Source organism: Anguilla anguilla, chromosome 12 (assembly GCF_013347855.1).
Source record: "Anguilla anguilla isolate fAngAng1 chromosome 12, fAngAng1.pri, whole genome shotgun sequence".
In the NCBI taxonomy this organism is placed as follows: domain Eukaryota; kingdom Metazoa; phylum Chordata; class Actinopteri; order Anguilliformes; family Anguillidae; genus Anguilla; species Anguilla anguilla.
The window spans coordinates 41527132-41545280 of NC_049212.1; the positions used below are offsets into that span (position 1 = coordinate 41527132).

General features: G+C 43.3%; 1 protein-coding gene across 3 annotated transcripts; it reads right to left on the minus strand.

Annotated features, from left to right (window-relative positions):
* Nucleotides 1-4764: 4764 nt before the first annotated feature.
* LOC118209496 (glucose 1,6-bisphosphate synthase-like) lies at nucleotides 4765-18149 on the minus strand. 3 transcript variants are annotated; one of them, XM_035384822.1, is made up of 14 exons: nucleotides 17861-18145; nucleotides 13965-14132; nucleotides 13232-13338; nucleotides 13055-13139; nucleotides 12648-12731; nucleotides 12203-12396; nucleotides 11816-12005; nucleotides 11151-11248; nucleotides 10581-10758; nucleotides 9824-9917; nucleotides 9398-9527; nucleotides 8780-8969; nucleotides 5954-6087; nucleotides 4765-5152 (listed from the first exon to the last, which is right to left on the minus strand). In XM_035384822.1, exons 1-14 carry the CDS (start codon nucleotides 17870-17872, stop codon nucleotides 5050-5052), a joined length of 1767 nt encoding a protein of 588 aa, XP_035240713.1. In that variant the 5' UTR covers nucleotides 17873-18145; the 3' UTR covers nucleotides 4765-5049. The 3 variants fall into 3 exon arrangements, with proteins under 3 accessions (XP_035240713.1, XP_035240711.1, XP_035240712.1); XM_035384820.1 differs by having other exon boundaries at nucleotides 16667-18144; XM_035384821.1 differs by lacking the exon at nucleotides 4765-5152 and adding an exon at nucleotides 5160-5845 and having other exon boundaries at nucleotides 5882-6087; nucleotides 16667-18149.

Below are 18149 nucleotides of genomic sequence, written 5' to 3' on the forward strand. Positions count from 1 at the left end.
TGTGAGACAAAGTTAATTCTGAAAAAGTATGACTAGTTAAGCCAGTTCTCCGTTGTTACCTGCCATTGGTTTAGACATGCTTCTTTTAGTTGAGAGTTAAGGTATGCAGGTACATTTATTGGCCCCTGGTTTTGGCGGACTAATTTATATTCGTATTTCTAGTTTTAAACCCATTTCTATATTTTAATAGGTATAGCTGCTCTGGCGACGCGCGGTTGCAGATGCTAATTACGCGTGTGTCAGGTGTTGAACGCGTATCTGTGTCCTGTTTTTTTTCACCAAAGTATTTATCATCTGATTCTCCATACGTATATTTGTGGTGAGGTAATGGCCGCAAATTGCGCTTGCTTGTTGTACTACAGTTAAAACGGTAGAGTTTCGTACTTATATTTAAATTTTCGCAATGATGGCTACTGGGTGCCAAATGTCAAGTAAGACAAAACGTCTTTCCAGGTTCTGGATTCTCATAATTAGGGTAATTTTCTTCAAGATTTAGGCTAAATATGAATCTGTAGTCTCAGATTTAATGGACATGTTAAATAAACCTTTTAGTTTGTATTTTCTGATTTAATTATTACTATTTATTATTAAACCTTATTTATACAGAGTAGGTTGTCTGAGCATGCATGCTCTCCTACAGCAAGCCCCCCCCCCCCCCCCCCCCCCCCCCCTTTTAGTTTGTATTTTCTGATTTAATTATTACTATTTATTATTAAACCTTATTTATACAGAGTAGGTTGTCTGAGCATGCATGCTCTCCTACAGCAAGCCCCCCCGCCCCCCCCCCCCCCCCCCAAAGAAACCTAACCTATATACATGTCTTGATTGTCGGAGGAAACTGGAGTAAGGGGGATACCCACAATCTACATTTTCATAAATACATACGCAATATATGTGTGTGTGTGTGTGTGTATATATATATATATATATACCTTGTACGTCTGTTTCAGAAACAAATATTCAGTAAAATATCAGTATTTAAATCTTAAACCTTGGTTTAAAAATAAATATTTATTTTTGGAAAATTTACATGTAGCTCGTATTTTAAATCTTTGATTTCCAAAACAAAGATTTAAGATTTAAGTTACTTTTTCCACAAACTGTGTTTATAAGTTAAATATTTTGCAAAAAAAATTATATCTTAAAACCTGGTGTTCCACTATTTAGCTTAATTAATTATCTTAATTTTTGGCTTTTATTGAAGAAAATATTTAAAATTTAACATACTATTCATTTAGTCACAAATATTGGTTTAAAATGTAAATATTTAACCAAAAAATTATTATCTTAAATCTTCTCTTCCAAAATAAATATGTAGCTTAAATTTTAAATATTGCCTTTAATAGAAACCAAGCTTCATGATATCAGCTACATATTTCTTTTGGAAGAGAAAATTTAAGATATATATATTAAGATAAATATTTATTTTGGTTAAATATTGACATTTTTAACCAATATTTGTGATTAAATAAATATTATGTTAAATTTTTAAATTTGTTAAATATTTTCTTAAAATAAACATTAACTTAGTTTTTATTAATCACAAGTCTTAGTTAAAAATGTTCATGTTTAGCCAAAATAAATATTTATTTGTAACATACATCAGGGCTGCCAAACGCTGTTTCAGGAGATCTACCATTCTGTAGATTTTCACTCAAACCCTTACAAAGCACACATTCAACAGCCAGAGATCTCGTTGAGTTGTTATTTTGAATCCGGTGTGCCAAATTTGGATTGAAATGAAAACCTACGGGACAGTAGATGTCTACAAACTGGGTTGGACAGCCCTGTCTAAAATCCTCTGTTCCAAATGAAATATTTTTCTCTTAAATCTCAGTTTATAAATGAAACATTTAGCTAAATCTAAATCATTTGTTAAATCTTTTGAAATATATACTAATTAGCCTTTTGGTTACTGACATCCAGAGGGAGGAGGAAAAATGGCTGGTTTAGTGATGGGGTATATGAGGGTCTTCTAGCCAAGGTGTGAAACTTCACATTACAAGGACTATAATTCCTGTTTGGCACAGATTATTTATATGTACACAGATAATGTCTGTTATACATACAGTAACATGTCTGATGTGACTGATCATGTGGCTATATAGTATCTGTGAATGCCACTTGAGGTTACCTACCAGGCATCTAACTACTGCAGCTAACATATTGATTTCCACTTGCCAAATATAATCCACATCCACAAGAAATATGGTCAACAGACATGCTTGGGATACGTTTTGGCTACGTTTTTCTTCCACACAATTCTCGACAAAATCATTTCTATATGGACCATGTTGTGTGCCCGAGGGCATTGTCATGCTGAAACAGGAAAGGGCCTTCCCTACACCTGTTGGAGAAGCACAGAAACATCTAGAATGTCATTGTATACTGTAGCATAAAGATTTGCCTTTACTGAAACGAAGGGGCCTAGCCCAAACCATGAAAAACAGCCCCAGACCAAGGGATATCAAAATACTTTTGGGCATATAGTGTACTATAAATCCACATGTTTAGTCACATTAGAAATGTTACATGACTATAACAGATTACCTCTGAGTGCATTTAAATAGTCTGTGCCAAGTAGGAATTAATAGTCCTTCTGCAGATCAGTTTGTGTGCCAGTCACAAAGGGCCGAGGCTAATTATATCTTGCAAAAGATTTAAGTAAAAGATTTTGATTTAGCTAAATATTTACTTTACACACAGAGATTTAAGATAACAAATATTTAATTTTGAACAGAGGATTTTAGATATAAAAAATATTTTAGCCAAATATTTACATTTTTAACTAAGATTTGAGATCAAATAAATATTGACTCAAAGATATAAGCTAAATATGTAATTGAGAACCCAAGATATAAGTACGTAAACGTTACTTTCAAAAAAAAAATTCAGCGCGTTCCCACCGTCGTGCCATTTCTCTCTGCTCCTTCGCTCAATTCTTGAAGCACGTCGTGGTGTATAACAAATGATCAAGAATGACCGAAAGTTGCGCGATTTAAAGTTTCTAAGTATAATTTTAATTGTGTGGGTGAGTATATAATTTCCCCATATGTCGCGGTAAAATACAGCTCGTTATCTGTGTGTTCGCTTTATACTCCCTTGTTACCTTATTTTTTTTAAGGCAATTTTCCTCTCCGTGTGAACAAATAAAGTTGTATTATTGTATTATTGTATTGTATTGTGTTGTATTTCACCAAGTGTGGCAATATTTCTGGACCGGACTGTGTGAAAGATTATCACAATACGCATACATGAATGGGCGCACGAACATGTTACAAACATTTTTTTAAAGCCAATTACCATGCAGAAATTAACATTAAACTGTTTCCTGCACTGTCGAATGCTTATTGATATCTCCAGCTCTTCAACGGTAGTTAACCCCTTTTCTATCTTACAATATCTCGATCTTAACTGCAAAAGAACACGAAAAAAAAAATGAGCAGGAAAATCAAGCTGAAAGACTGGGCCTTCACAGGGCCGCGTGTCCTGCAGTTACACGTTTACACCACAGGGTGTCAGTAAGACACCACGGAAACAAGTTCTGCCCCCGCGTGCCAGTTTTACTAGGGCCGATGGTTCCCCCTTCACCCGGATAACAGTACAAAAAATGTAACCGAGGTCAATGCTCATCATTTATCTGCAGTCTAGAAAGAATCCAGCAGTGTATCAGGCCTGTACCTGACAACTCAGAAGGGTTTCTGGCTCAGGATTTATAGTGTAAAAAGCAAACCACTTAAGATATCCATGCAGAACGTACCATCTACAGTGCTGTGGGAAAAGTACTTGCTTGATTTCTTGTTCCTTTTTGGCACATTTTGAATCAGATGTATATTTTGATGATAACAGAATTTCTAGAATAGATCAAAGCTGATGTTATGCAGCAAATAACTAAAAAATTAATCTCTTCCATAATCTACACAATAAAATAATAATAATTTGTAAGCATGAGTAACTTGCCCTTTTTGTAAGCTGAAAACTTGTTTTTGTTTTGAATTAATGACAAGAGGTTTGTCTGTGGCCTGCTTAACAACGCGGGCCACAGGTTCGATTCTCGGGTAGGACACTGCAGTTGTACCTTTGAGCAAGGTACTTAACCTGCATTGCTTCAGTACATATCCTGCTGTATAAATGGATGCAATGTAAATGCTAGGTAAAAAGTTGTGTCGCTCTGGATAAGAGCATCTGCTGTAATGTAAAGTAATGTAATGCTCCAAAAAGAACTATCAACCAGAGCTAAAACAATATGCCCCAAAGAACCGCGGAAGAATATTTAAATTTCGCCTGATTAAGTAGATAAAAATCAATAAAGATGAGAGTACCTAATATATAATCATTGTTGGTTACCGTTGTTTAAGCGGAAAAATCCAGTCTGGGACGTCCCGTTATTGGAAAATAATGGACTTCAGGGATAGTAAGGGACAGAGGCTTCGCCTCGCTCTTGTTCAGTAAGTGAATTATATGACTTCAACACAGTCCTCCTGACCCAGTTACCTGATTTATAGAGAAAAATGAGCAAAACCACAGATTACTGTATGGTACTATTTGACAAAGGCTTTGAAAAACTGATAAAGGCTTTGAAGAATGAACTTACAAAATATCTGTATAGTTCAAAAAGAAAAGGTAATCCTGGAAAATTCATAGTCCATCCTACAAAGACTAGTTATAATTCCGGAGGACCTGTGCTGTTTTGCCAGGAGATTCTGGCACAATGCAAGCAGAGAGCTCTAGTCAGAAATACATAGTGAGAGAGAAATGCGTGTGTTAATTTCTGCCATTCATATGCTTTAATAGAGCCAGGGAAACAGTGTTTAACCGCAACAATGAAAATAAATAAGAAATTCTGTGCTACCTAACAACACCACAGAAGATTACCAAAACATATTTCCATAAATATTTTCAATAAACATAAAAAAACACACACAAAGGAAGTTAAAATAAATTTGAAAATAATGCAGTTCAACATATGAAAAGTAAACATTCATGGAACATATGCAGAAATATCCCTTTTTCTACAGTACTTAGTGATAACTATTCAAGGTTTTGTCCTCAGAGGGATGGCCGAATAAGATTGTTTTTGTCTGGCTCCAGAAATTCCTCAACCAGAGCCGCTGTTACCTTGTGCAGCTCCATCTCCAGACTAGAGATGTCACTGTGAATGGAGAAAAACTGAATCGGTAACAAATCCTTCAGTACGCCGGACAGAATTCATCAAGTTAAAGCAGCTGAAACATCCAACCGCCAAATCCAGTTGGCAGTTACAGTTGCTGAATGCACTAGTGCGAAAGGAATGAATAAAACAAAAGAATGGCACATTTTTGTGATGTTCACTAAGTAAGCCCTCAACAAGGCCGTCCGGCACTGAACTACCTGATGCACATCAAAGACACCTATATTACTTCAAAGCGTGACTGCTGAAGGGAAAAGAACTACAGATCCCAGCAGCCAACAGGCCTCCAACATTAAAGTTAAAGAGGATGTTCATCTCACAGCAACAGTGTGTGTGCCGCACCTTAAGGGTACACAGGGTCGAGAGCTGCTGGATGGCTCATCCATGCCACCACAGGGTGCTGTCTTAACTGAATGAGCCCTCAAACAGCCCTCGAAGGTCTACAGAGCGATGCTCGACGGGCGATGGTGACACCCAGGGTGAACGGGAGGGTTCAGTCACACGCTAGAAAAAATGCCACACTGTACGAAAGGTCTTCCTCCAGCTCCGCTCTCTGCGAGCTCAGCTGCAGTCTGCGGTGTGCAAAGAAGCAGCTGGCGACACCAAGCGTTCTGGAGGAGAACTGCGGATGTCCACGCTCTGCTGAATCAGCAGTGGGGCTCGAGCACGTACGCGATGCTGAATCAGCAGTGGGGCTCGAGCACGTACGCGGCTGCGATGGCGGACTGCTGGTCGTTCTAAACTGGGAACTGGACGTGCGCTGTACCCAAGGTGTGCACTGACCTCTCCCCCGGCAGGGTGCAGAGCTCTGTGTAGTATTTGATCTTGGGCTCAGTGCCGCTGGTCCTGAGCGTAGCCACCACGCCGTTAACGAAGGTGAAGGTGATCATCTGGCTGTTCTTTGTGACCGGCAGCACCTGTCAGGCAGAAAATCAGACCAGCCGTGCTCGTTCTTTCCCTCAGACAACCACACGGCTGTGCCTGTTTGTCCTTACATTCCCCTAGAGAACCACACGGCTGTGTCTGTTTATCTTACATTCCCCTAGAGAACCACTAGGCTGTGCCTGTTCGTCCTTACATTCCCCTAGAGAACCACAAGGCTGTGTCTGTCTGTTCTTACATTCACCTAGAGAACCACAAGGCTGTGCCTGTTTGTTCCTAAATTCCCCCAGATAACCACAAGGCTGTGCCTGTTTGTTCTTACATTCACCTAGAGAACCACAAGGCTGTGCCTGTTTGTTCCTAAATTCCCCCAGATAACCACAAGGCTGTGCCTGTTTGTCCTTACATTCCCCTAGAGAACCACAAGGCTGTGCCTGTTTGTTCTTACATTCCCCTAGAGAACCACAAGGCTGTGCCTGTTTATCTTACATTCCCCTAGAGAACCACTAGGCTGTGTCTGTTTGTTCTTACATTCCCCTAGAGAACCACAAGGCTGTGCCTGTTTGTCCTTCCATTCCCCTAGAGAACCACTAGGCTGTGTCTGTTTGTTCTTACATTCCCCTAGAGAACCACTAGGCTGTGTCTGTTTGTTCTTACATTCCCCTAGAGAACCACAAGGCTGTGCCTGTTTGTTCTTACATTCCCCTAGAGAACCACAAGGCTGTGCCTGTTTATCTTACATTCCCCTAGAGAACAACAAGGCTGTGCCTGTTTGTTCTTACATTCCCCTAGAGAACCACAAGGCTGTGTCTGTTTATCTTACATTCCCCTAGAGAACCACAAGGCTGTGTCTGTTTGTTCTTACATTCCCCTAGAGAACCACAAGGCTGTGCTTGTTTGTTCTTAAATTCCCCCAGATAACCACAAGGCTGTGCTTGTTTGTTCTTACATTCCCCTAGAGAACCACAAGGCTGTGCCTGTTTGTTCTTACATTCCCCTAGAGAACCACAAGGCTGTGTCTGTTTATCTTACATTCCCCCAGAGAACCACAAGGCTGTGTCTGTTTGTTCTTACGTTCCCCTAGAGAACCTCAAGGCCGTGTCTGTTTGTTCTTACATTCACATAGAGAACCACAAGGCTGTGCCTATTTGTTCCTAAATTCCCCCAGATAACCACAATGCTGTGCCTGGTTGTTTTTTAAATTCCCCTAGAGAACCACAAGGATGTGCCTGTTTGTTCTTACATTCCCCCAGATAACCACAAGGCTGTGTCTGTTTGTTCTTACATTCCCGTAGAGAACCACTAGGCTGTGTCTGTTTGTTCTTACATTCCCCTAGAGAACCACAAGGCTGTGTCTGTTTGTTCTTACATTCCCCTAGAGAACCACAAGGCTGTGCTTGTTTGTTCTTAAATTCCCCCAGATAACCACAAGGCTGTGCTTGTTTGTTCTTACATTCCCCTAGAGAACCACAAGGCTGTGCCTGTTTGTTCTTACATTCCCCTAGAGAACCACAAGGCTGTGTCTGTTTATCTTACATTCCCCCAGAGAACCACAAGGCTGTGTCTGTTTGTTCTTACGTTCCCCTAGAGAACCTCAAGGCCGTGTCTGTTTGTTCTTACATTCACATAGAGAACCACAAGGCTGTGCCTATTTGTTCCTAAATTCCCCCAGATAACCACAATGCTGTGCCTGGTTGTTTTTTAAATTCCCCTAGAGAACCACAAGGATGTGCCTGTTTGTTCTTACATTCCCCCAGATAACCACAAGGCTGTGCCTGTTTGTTCTTACATTCCCCCAGATAACCACAAGGCTGTGCCTGTTAGTTCTTATATTCCCCTAGAGAACCCCAAGGCTGTGCCTGTTTATTTTTTTAATTCCCCTAGACAACCCCAAGGCTGTGCCTGTTTGTTCTTACATTCCCCTAGAGAACCACAAGGCTGTGCCTGTTTGTTCTTACATTCCCCTAGACAACCCCAAGGCTGTGCCTGTTTGTTTTTTAAATTACCCTAGAGAACCACAAGGCTGTGTCTGTTTGTTCTTACATTCCCCTAGAGAACCACAAGGCTGTGCCTGTTTGTTCCTAAATTCCCCCAGATAACCACAAGGCTGTGCCTGGGTGTTATTTAAATTCCCCTAAAGAACCACAAGGATGTGCCTGTTTGCTTTTTAATTCCCCTAGAGAACCACAAGGCCATGCCTGTTTGTTTTTTAATTCCCCCACAAGGCTGTGCCTGTTTGTTCTTACATTCCTCTAGAGAACCACAAGGATGTGCCTGTTTGCTTTTTAATTCCCCTAGAGAACCACAAGGCTGTGCTGGTTTTTGTTTTCACTTTAAAATCAGCAAGCATTTCAGACCCAGAGAATCCAAATAACTGCTTTAAGCTGATGAACTAGGCGCTGACTGACAGAAAACAGCGCCCCCTACAGGAAAGAACAGTGGAATGTCAGTCTCAGCTGTCTACCTGAAAGCACTCTTTTCATAGGCTGACTAATAAGATTTTATGGTGGAAAAACCCAATAGTTCTGCACAGCAGACTCAGGTCAAATACAGACTCTTACGCAATTATGCATCTCATCAAAGCTGAGAAACAAAATGGTCGAAACGGGCAGGCAGCACATGCTAAAACACTCATAAGACGTTCCTGAATCGTTTGCTTGGCAGAGCTGAGCAGGTGTTGCGCAGGTTTTTTGCTGTTACAGGTACGGCCAGGTGAAACGCACTTACGCATTTTTTATCGGGTTGGCTGCTGTCGTATCCCGTGGTAACGTCTCTGACGTGCGCGACGCAGTGACCTCCGCACGACCTTGGGTAGGTGTCGTCTCCCTGGAGGCAGCGCAGCCGGGTGAATATCCTCTTCACGGTGGCCGGGTCGCGGCAGACGAAGTAGGACGTGGTGGAAACGTGCCAACCGTAACTGAAAGGTAGCCGCAGAGGAGTAGGAGTAGTTGGAGTAGTAGGAGTTTATTTCGGTCCTTATTAACAATAAGCAGCAGAGCAGCGTACCATCAGTGTGTGTCTCACACACAGACAGACACACACATGCACACAGGTGCCCAGTGCACAAACACACAGACACATGCACACAGGTGCACACACACACTCGCATACAGGTGCACAAACACACACACACGCACACAGGTGCACAAACATACACACACACACGCACACAGGTGCACAAACACACAGACACACACACACAGGTGCACAAACACACAGACACACACACACACAGGTGCACAGTGCACAAACACATGCACACATTCACACAGTGCACAAACACACGTATACACACGCACAGTGCAAGTTTGAGCACCTGAGAAAGAAGAACAGAAAGCAGCTCACATGTGAAAGATGTTGGCCAGCTGCTGGGTCAGGGTGAGGTTCTGGCTGTGGAGATAGGTCGCCATCTCCGCCAGCACCACCGCCGCGCTCACCCCGTCCTTATCTGGAACCACGCTGCCACACATGAACCCTGCACATTCCACCCACATACACAGACACAAACACACTGTTTACACACTGCTCTTCTGGAACATTCCACCCACATACACAGACACAAACACACTGCTCACACGCTGCTCTTCTGGAACATTCTACCCACATACACAGACACAAACACACTGCTCACACGCTGCTCTTCTGGAACATTCTACCCACATACACAGACACAAACACACTGCTCACACACTGCCTTTCTGCACAGCTCCTTGACCCAACAGCACCCCGTTCAGCAGTGCCAGTCACTTTGACTCTATCAGGTTTACGTACCGATGGACTCCTCAAAGGCGAAAAGCACCTCCTTCCCCGCTTTCCTCAGCTCGTCAACTCTCCTCCCGATCCATTTGAAACCTGGCAAAGTTTCCTGCAGGCACAGAGGAATCAGCCCTGTGGCCTAAAGGGTTGCGGGTTCGATTCCTAGGTGGGACACTGCCTTGTGACTTGTACCTAACCTAAGCGGCCTCAGCAACCACCCTGCTGTATAAATGGACTGTTTGTGAAACTGTGGAAACCGTTCTGATAAGAGCATCTGGCTCAATGGCTGAAATATAAATTGAACTGTAAGCGCTGAAGTGTGAATAAATATTACATGAGGAATGCCATGATGTAATCTCTGCCCACATGAATGAACAGGCTCAGGAGTAGATCGACTAAAGGATAGTGCTTCCTCTGTGACCACAAAACTGCAGAGCTGCACACAGCCCGGCACAGTGGGCCTCTGGACTTAATCCACATTGATGTTTCCGTTTACACATGGACTACTCAGTGTTTCTCAATCACGGCACTACAGAACCGGACTTATATCTACTGCAGAAACGGACCGCACTGAAAATGAACTAAAACCACAAAACATTATCAACATACCGGCACACTTCACAACATATGGGCAAATATACAGATTACTGCCACTTTCAGACACTGCATCTATTTTAGGAAACGTACTGCTATCATATATATTTCACAGTGTATTTTTTTTTTTTTGAAGGCGCATGTATTCGCGGTGTGCGGAGGCATGTTCCACCCCCACCTCAAAGTGAAAGCCGTGCGCGCGGGCGAAGGCCTGGAGGATTTTGGAGGAGACGGTGGTGGCCAGCATGCAGACCCGCGCTGCGTCCCCCGGGTTCGAGTGAGCCTCCTTCCAGGTGAACAGCATCCACCAGCCCAGCAGGGCGCCCAGCTCGTTGCCCGTGAACACCTTCCACCGGCTGCGTGGCGAGAAGGCTGGGATTCAGGCACACGTCACTCCTATTACAGGTCATTAAGCCTACATAACTGCGCCTCAGACATGGCATAACACCTGTCACAGCAGTGTATTACATATGTATGTGTGTATGCAAGTATGTATGTTTATATGTGTACTTGTATGTATGCAGGTATGCATGCATGCATGCCTGCCTGTATGTATGTTTATAAGTATGCATGCATGTAGGTATGCATGTATGAATGCATGTTTATATGTACTGTGTGCATGCATGTAGGTATGCATGTATGAATGCATGCCTGTATGTATGTTTATATGTACTGTATGCATGCATGCATGTATTAATGTATACATGTACGTATGTATGTATGCATTTATGTGGATGATTCGTCGTACTTGTTGCTCAGCTCTGCTGCAGCCAAGCGGTCAGCGTCAGGGTCGGTCGCCAGGACGACTGTGGCCCCCTCTCGCTCAGCCAGCCGAAGAGAGAGCTCCTGCAAGCACAGCAACATTAGAGGAGAAAAGCTGGACACTTCACCCTCTACACCACCCATCTGTTTATTACGCCTCCTAACTACCATCTTCTGTCTTAAAAAAATAATCCTCCCCGTCTGAATGGCTAATTGTATGTATATCTGCACTTACTGCTGCAAACACCACTCCCTGGGGGTCACTAGTGTCCAATGAGACACTGTCATCCCAGCTGACTGAAAGCCTGCCTTCCCCTGGGCCATCCAATCAGGAGTCACCATGTGGGACTGCTGGCCACAGTCGGCACTGGATTGGTCCACAGCCATGCCCATCCTTTCACTAGATCAGTACCTGAACAGGATGAGCCAGCCGGCCCCCTTTTTATTTTATTTTGCTGGTGCTTTGGAAAACATGGACTGGAGCAGACCTGGGTCAGATAGCCCCTTAAACACCAGTCAAATTCCTGCACATTACTGGCAAACAAAAAATATACATCTACTTTGACAAATCATGACAGACTGTTCTTTCATATGATGGGATGTTTTGAGAACATGTTTAAAATGAAACCAGCAGACACCACGCCCTCGTACCAGGACGGGCTCTCCCTCCTCCGGGTTGGGGCAGGTGACCGTGGGAAACTCCGGATCCGGATCTTTCTGCTCCGGTACAGGGATGGGAGGGGAGAGGCCGAATGCCCGGAAGGCCTGCTGGACGAAGCTGTGCCCGACTCCGTGGAAGGAAGAGTGGACGAACTTCAGCTTCGACTCCGCGTTCAGCTCTCTGAACAAACGTGCAAACAAACAAACAAACATCGTTCAAATGACACTTAAATCCTCACCAATGAGGAACACACACGCCCGCTGTCTCAGATGCACAGCCACACACACAGCCTGAACCACACGCAGTACAGCCGCACACAGTCTGAACTCTACAGTACAGCCGTGTGCACGGTCTTATTTGAGAAATGGCGGAATGACCTGTGGAAGCAGAGGGACTTCAGCTCCTCCATGTAGCAGCTGCAGATGCGCTGGGTGGGGTCGACGCACAGGGGGCTGCTGTCCGCCAGGCCGCGGTCCCAGGACCCCGCCCAGGGCTCCACGCTCTCCTCGATGCAGCGCAGGACCTCCTTATCGTGGGGCGAGGCGATCTGTGCACCGTTCTCCCAGTACACCTGCGAGGGGAAGAGTCAGCGCCAGCTCTTCTAAAGCCACCTGAGAAAAAACGCAGCTGTACTGTCAGCCATTTTTTTTTTTTTTTTTTTTTAAAGCAATCCTGTCCTCCAGGTCAGAGGAGAGAACCTGAGGAACAGGAAGTGAGATCGCAGAGCACCTCAGGAACAGGAAGTGAGAGGGCAGAGCACCTCAGGAACAGGAAGTGAGAGGGCAGAGCACCTCAGCAACAGGAGGTGAGAGGGCGGAGCACCTTGTATCCGTTGTCCTCTTTGGGGTTATGAGAAGCTGTGATCATCACCCCCGCTGCGGCTCCCAGCTTCTTCACTGCGAATGGCTTTGGTGGGGTAAGCACAAAATAAACACGTTACTGAACACAGTCGATGGCCCGCATTCCCCTACCCTCTGAACACCTCTGCCATGTTATTAGCAGCCTTGCGATTACAGCGAGCAGTGTTTGCTGCTGTATCATGAAATCATATGATATCATGATACAGCATGCTGTATCATATGGTAATCATGGAAAACTGATTATCATGAGAGAAAACTGGGTCTTGTCTTATTTTTCCATCAAATTGTTTAGTTTTTTTGTATAAGAACAGAACAGAATAACTTGTATTTTTCCCCAGGGGCAAACGCAGTGGATGAGGACACATTTACCACAAAGGGTGTTGGGACGTAGGTAGAAAATAGATAGACAGGAACCCCTCTGCCAAGCATAACTGCAGCAGTCAACCTTGCAAGTCTGTGTAAAGGGGAAAAAAACAGGTCTTTAACACAGCCGTCCTGTAAAGAGTAAAATAAAGTACATCAGAATGGTCACACATAATGAATTACCGCTCACTGCTACAGCCACTGGCTTCCTGCCCACGGGTGTCGTAGCCAATCACAAGGCCTCTGCCATGCAGGTCAGGGAATGCGATCGCGCAGTACTTGTACAAGCCCTGTAGTATGAGAAGAACAGCGATCACAACACCAAACGTTTGTTTGAATGACCAGTGTTGATTGGATAATGATGAGGTTGTTGGTTGGCTGACCAGTGTTGATTGGATAATTGTGAGGTCTTTGACTGACTGACCTGTGTTGATTGGATAATGGTGATGTCGTTGGTTGGCTAACCTGTGTTGACTGGATAATGGTGAGGTCATTGGTGGACTGACCTGTGTTGATTGGATAATGGTGAGGTCATTGACTGACTGACCTGTGTTGATTGGATAATGGTGAGGTCGTTGACTGACTGACCTGTGTTGATTGGATAATGGTGATGTCGTTGGTTGGCTAACCTGTGTTGACTGGATAATGGTGAGGTCATTGGTGGACTGACCTGTGTGGATTGGATAATGGTGAGGTCGTTGGTGGACTGACCTGTGTTGATTGGATAATGGTGAGGTCGTTGACTGACTGACCTGTGTTGATTGGATAATGGTGAGGTCGCTGACTGACTGACCTGTGTTGATTGGATAATGGTGAGGTCATTGGTGGACTGACCTGTGTTGATTGGATAATGGTGAGGTCGATGACTGACTGACCTGTGTTGATTGGACAATGGTGAGGTCATTGGTGGACTGACCTGTGTTGATTGGATAATGGTGAGGTCATTGATGAGGGCAAAGCCAGCCCCCATGGGCGCTCTCAGCCCGGCCGTCCCGAAGCTCATTCTGGAGCACAGCCTGCTCCTCAGCTCGTCCACACAGCCGTCCCGCAGCAGGGCCTCCACCTGCGCTCGCGTGTGCGGGTTCTGGGCCAATCAAAAACAAGAACTCAACACAGGCGGGGTTCTGGACCAATCAAAAACAAGAACTCAACACAGGCTGTCCTGGAGTGGACAGACAGCAGGCCCTGATGTGGAACATCACAGGGTAGTTCACTTCCTGGGCTTCTCACTGTTTCATTGGTGCAGGTTTGTGTTCAGTTGACCCAGACAGTTTTTGTGTGTGATGAAGAATATTTTAGTATTTTAGAAATTCACAGAAGTTTCTGAAGGCGTGCCAACTAAATTATTGCTGGTACAGGGGTATTATTTTGTGGTTTAGAGCAAGACAATGCAGTTCAAGTAACTCCAAAAAACTTGTACGGTGATATTATGCCTATTTGTATGTGTGTTTATTAACTGACTTTTTCAAATTTTCTTTTAATCCTATTTTCAGTTGGAACTATTTCCTACACGCTATAGCACAGTGATTCCCAAACTTTTTTTAGTCAGGTTGTTAAATTATACAAGTCACTTTGGAGTTACTCATAGTGTCATTTTATTAACCTGCTTACTCCTGAAAGTTTCATACTTATTCAGTGTAATTCATGCTGTTTACATTGCAGGGTTCAATGCTGGGCCGTCTTTTGTGCATATAAACTTCCCTGAAGGTGGTCCAGACGCCACTTTTCACTGTTATGCTGATGACAGGGTTATGAACTGTTGTGCTTCCACCCTGAATAAGGTTTTTGAAAAACATGTTCACAAACAGCAGAGCACATTGTGAAAGCAGAGTATCAGCATATCACTTTGCAAGGCAAATCAATTGAGCCTGTAACTAACTGTAAATATTTTCTCACGTGCCGATCAGCTCCTTCAGGTATTAAAATCTGCTTTAGAAGCACAAGCTGGATTGGGTTTTTTACTTTAGAAACAAATCTTGTTTCTGGTTAAATGTCACGAGTAGATTAGTGAAAGCTACCCTGCTCACCAGATCCTGATTATGGTTATCTGCTTCACATGAATGCATGAATACAGTCTTCACGTGATAGACACTGTGTGTCACGCAGCCCAGAGATTTATCGCCAACTGCTGAAGGCTCACTCACCACTGCTCACTGTACTCAGTGGTTGGTTGTCCTGCTCTATCTATGCATCAGCTTAGCCACTGGTATGTTTTCATATACGGCAATCCGGGGAAATTCTCCCCAGCTATCTGCCTTGTTACTTGGCCTAGAATTACAGCACGTACCAGCTCAAATCACACGATACTGCGGTAATGAAGGTTCCTTCCCCCCGCACTGAGCTGCAACCTCAGAATATAAGTAGGTAAAAATGTCTATGAAGGTATAAACACTTGTCACTGGGGTGGTAGGCATATAAAATTGCACCCCTAGCCAGCAATATTTCATTTGTACTATTTTTTTGCTTGTAAAAGGTACTTTTAGTACCCAAAGAGAACAGTATTGTACTTTCATGCTACAGTACAGTGGTGAGCATGTACACTAGCAATACGGTGGAAAAAAGCAATAGTGGGGTTAAAACAAAATTTAAATTAAAAAAGGTGCTATTACTTCTCCCTGTCCTCTCAAATCAATATAAATTACCTTCACTGGGAGCCTCCATCAGACAGCCTAGCAACTAAAGGTACCGCATACAGGAAAAAAGCCACCAGTGTCACGTGCACTATTCAATTTCACCAGCCGTTCAAAATATTTAGTATTTTCGGTAATTAATGTCTTGGGTATTTAAAAATAACAGTTCCATTAATACCAGTCCAATGACTTGTGGCCTCTCAGGGGATAACACAGTGACATACCCTCAGGAGTCTGTTGTATCTGTGACATGTAGGCTACAGGTAGACAGAACTGCTGGCAAACTGACAGACTCCTACACGGCAGACAGTCCCTCAGTGGGATTCAAACAGAATACTTCATGATGTAAAGGTATTTTCTAAACCACAATACCACTGCATACATTGCTCTGGCTGTACATCCAGCACCTGAAAGTATTAGGTGCTAGCTGGTCAAGAATATAAATAAAATAAATGACAAGTGACCACCACAATAACTCATCACAATTCTGTAACCTAGGCAACAGTGTATCAACTGCTGCTTACTCAAACAGTGTCTCTCTTTTTAAAATTATGTCTATACTTTTGCAATTAATTAGTGTGGTGTGTGGTAGCAGAAACGGCAATATAAGGAGGCCTACCCCTTAACAAACAAAAGCCACATTCAAGTGAAACTTTAAATGTTACCCCAGTGGGTACTTTACAACTGGAACCATATGCTGCAACTTCGTGAGTAAAAGGATCAGGTTTCAAACTGAGTGACCTTGCATTGAGCACTCGCCTTATCAAGAGCATCGCTTAAGAGATGTCACTTCTCCAAATAAGCGCTTAATAATACTATCCACCAGTGATCGTCAGTCACACTGTGTAGCTACAAAAAAAATCAATGAATTCAAGAATCAAAACATTTTTAGCATCGATTATTAAGTGAGGAACTCACTAGTGAAAGCATTTCGATGAAATACTGGACCCTCACAACACCTTGTTTATTATTTTGGTAATCAACTTACCTTATCCCAAGTGATCCACTGGTAAATTGCTTTATCTAGGCGAGGATCACCCGTGGCACGGAAATGTAGGTTCGCGTTGAGATCTCCGCTGTCCCCCATAACGAGAACGTCTCCACAAGAAAAAGAACGTCTCCAAGAAAATGCTCCGTTTCCCTACCATTCGTTTTCCGTTACGTTAGTGTTACCCGTATGACAGTTACCGGCACACACACTGCGGATTTCAAGTAACTATCCAATAGACGCTACAGGTGACCTCGCTAGCTAGCGAATTAGCTTTCTGTGTAGTTGTATCCAGAGACTTGGGTTCTCCGGTGGTGATGTTCGTCAATAACAACCCTTCTTGGTCGTTACGATCTAACTAAACATCAGCGCCGATCTCGAAAGCTAGACTAGTATGGTATAGGCTGTTTTAAGTAACCTTCTAGCTACTTTACGTTGGCGGTATTCTTACCTTTTATCTATAACTGACGGACAGCGTCTATTGCTACACTAGCTTGACACATCCACAATAACGACTGAAAAGCAGATACATTTTGGCACTTTGCGAACTAGTCTAGTAAACTGCGGAGAGACTGCTGGTCACTATCTACTGTGTACGTTAGTAACTTAGTAACTATTTAAAAGCGAACGTACCTAATTAGCAAGGCAGCTTTTTAAGTAATTATGAGAACCGCATTAATAAGCCAACGACCATCATTTTCTTGCGCTGGAACCCATAGCTGCAGACATTATTCCTTAGTGGTAACAATAGTTACAGCTGAACTGGTGTAATTTTTTGAGCATGCGACACAGATGGCAGACGGGTAATGTAGTACCAGTTGCTGCCGGTCCCTAAATTTATTGTTTTGAAAGATGAATCACGTTTAGTTCTAGTGGAGCTCCCCATGTATCGTTTCCTCATTTGTAACAAAGAAACTGACCGATATTGTTATTTGTGCTACCATTATGTTGTGATAAATAAAAAGCCAATAATGACACGAAATTTCAGACCAGTAGCCTACTTCACTTTGTTTTGTAGGTCTGACAAAAACGGTATTCACCGCTTTTTCTCCACTGTCCATCAGGAATCAATAAGTATTTGTAGAATTTTTTAAATGTCCGTTTATAGGGTCAGGGTTCGAAGCCGACTAGTTTCTTTTTCCTTCTGCCCTTGGCTATGTGGAATCCTCATGTAAATAACTTTCATAAATATACCTTTTGCCTCATTGTTTTTCCGGTCGGTCGCTCGTGTTATGCATTTCCTAATCGCTGTGCGTTGAGATGAGGAAGGGACTGATTGAGGAAGTAAGATTTGTTGTAAATTTCCTCTGCGTTGTGGCTTATAAGCGGCATTCTCGCTAACCATCCCATTTTATTTTGTCCTCAGGAGTGCATGCAAATAATTGTAATTCTCTGTGGATCCTGATCCACGGGCCAGGCTACAACCGGGGTGCACAGCATTGGCTGATCCATTTCAGGATCAAGTGTATCCCAAAGATTTTAC

What these genes read in the sequence shown, in the direction of transcription:
- LOC118209496 (XM_035384820.1), bottom strand. Translation starts at nt 16,765, where the DNA reads ATGGGGGACAGCGGAGATCTCAACGCGAACCTACATTTCCGTGCCACG. An exon ending in CCATTATCCAATCAACACAG is followed by an intron (nt 13,339 to 13,964) that starts GTCAGTCCACCA and finishes CTCATACTACAG; the next exon opens with GGCTTGTACAAGTACTGCGC. An exon ending in CGCACGGCTTTCACTTTGAG is followed by an intron (nt 9,918 to 10,580) that starts GTGGGGGTGGAA and finishes CTGTGCCTGCAG; the next exon opens with GAAACTTTGCCAGGTTTCAA.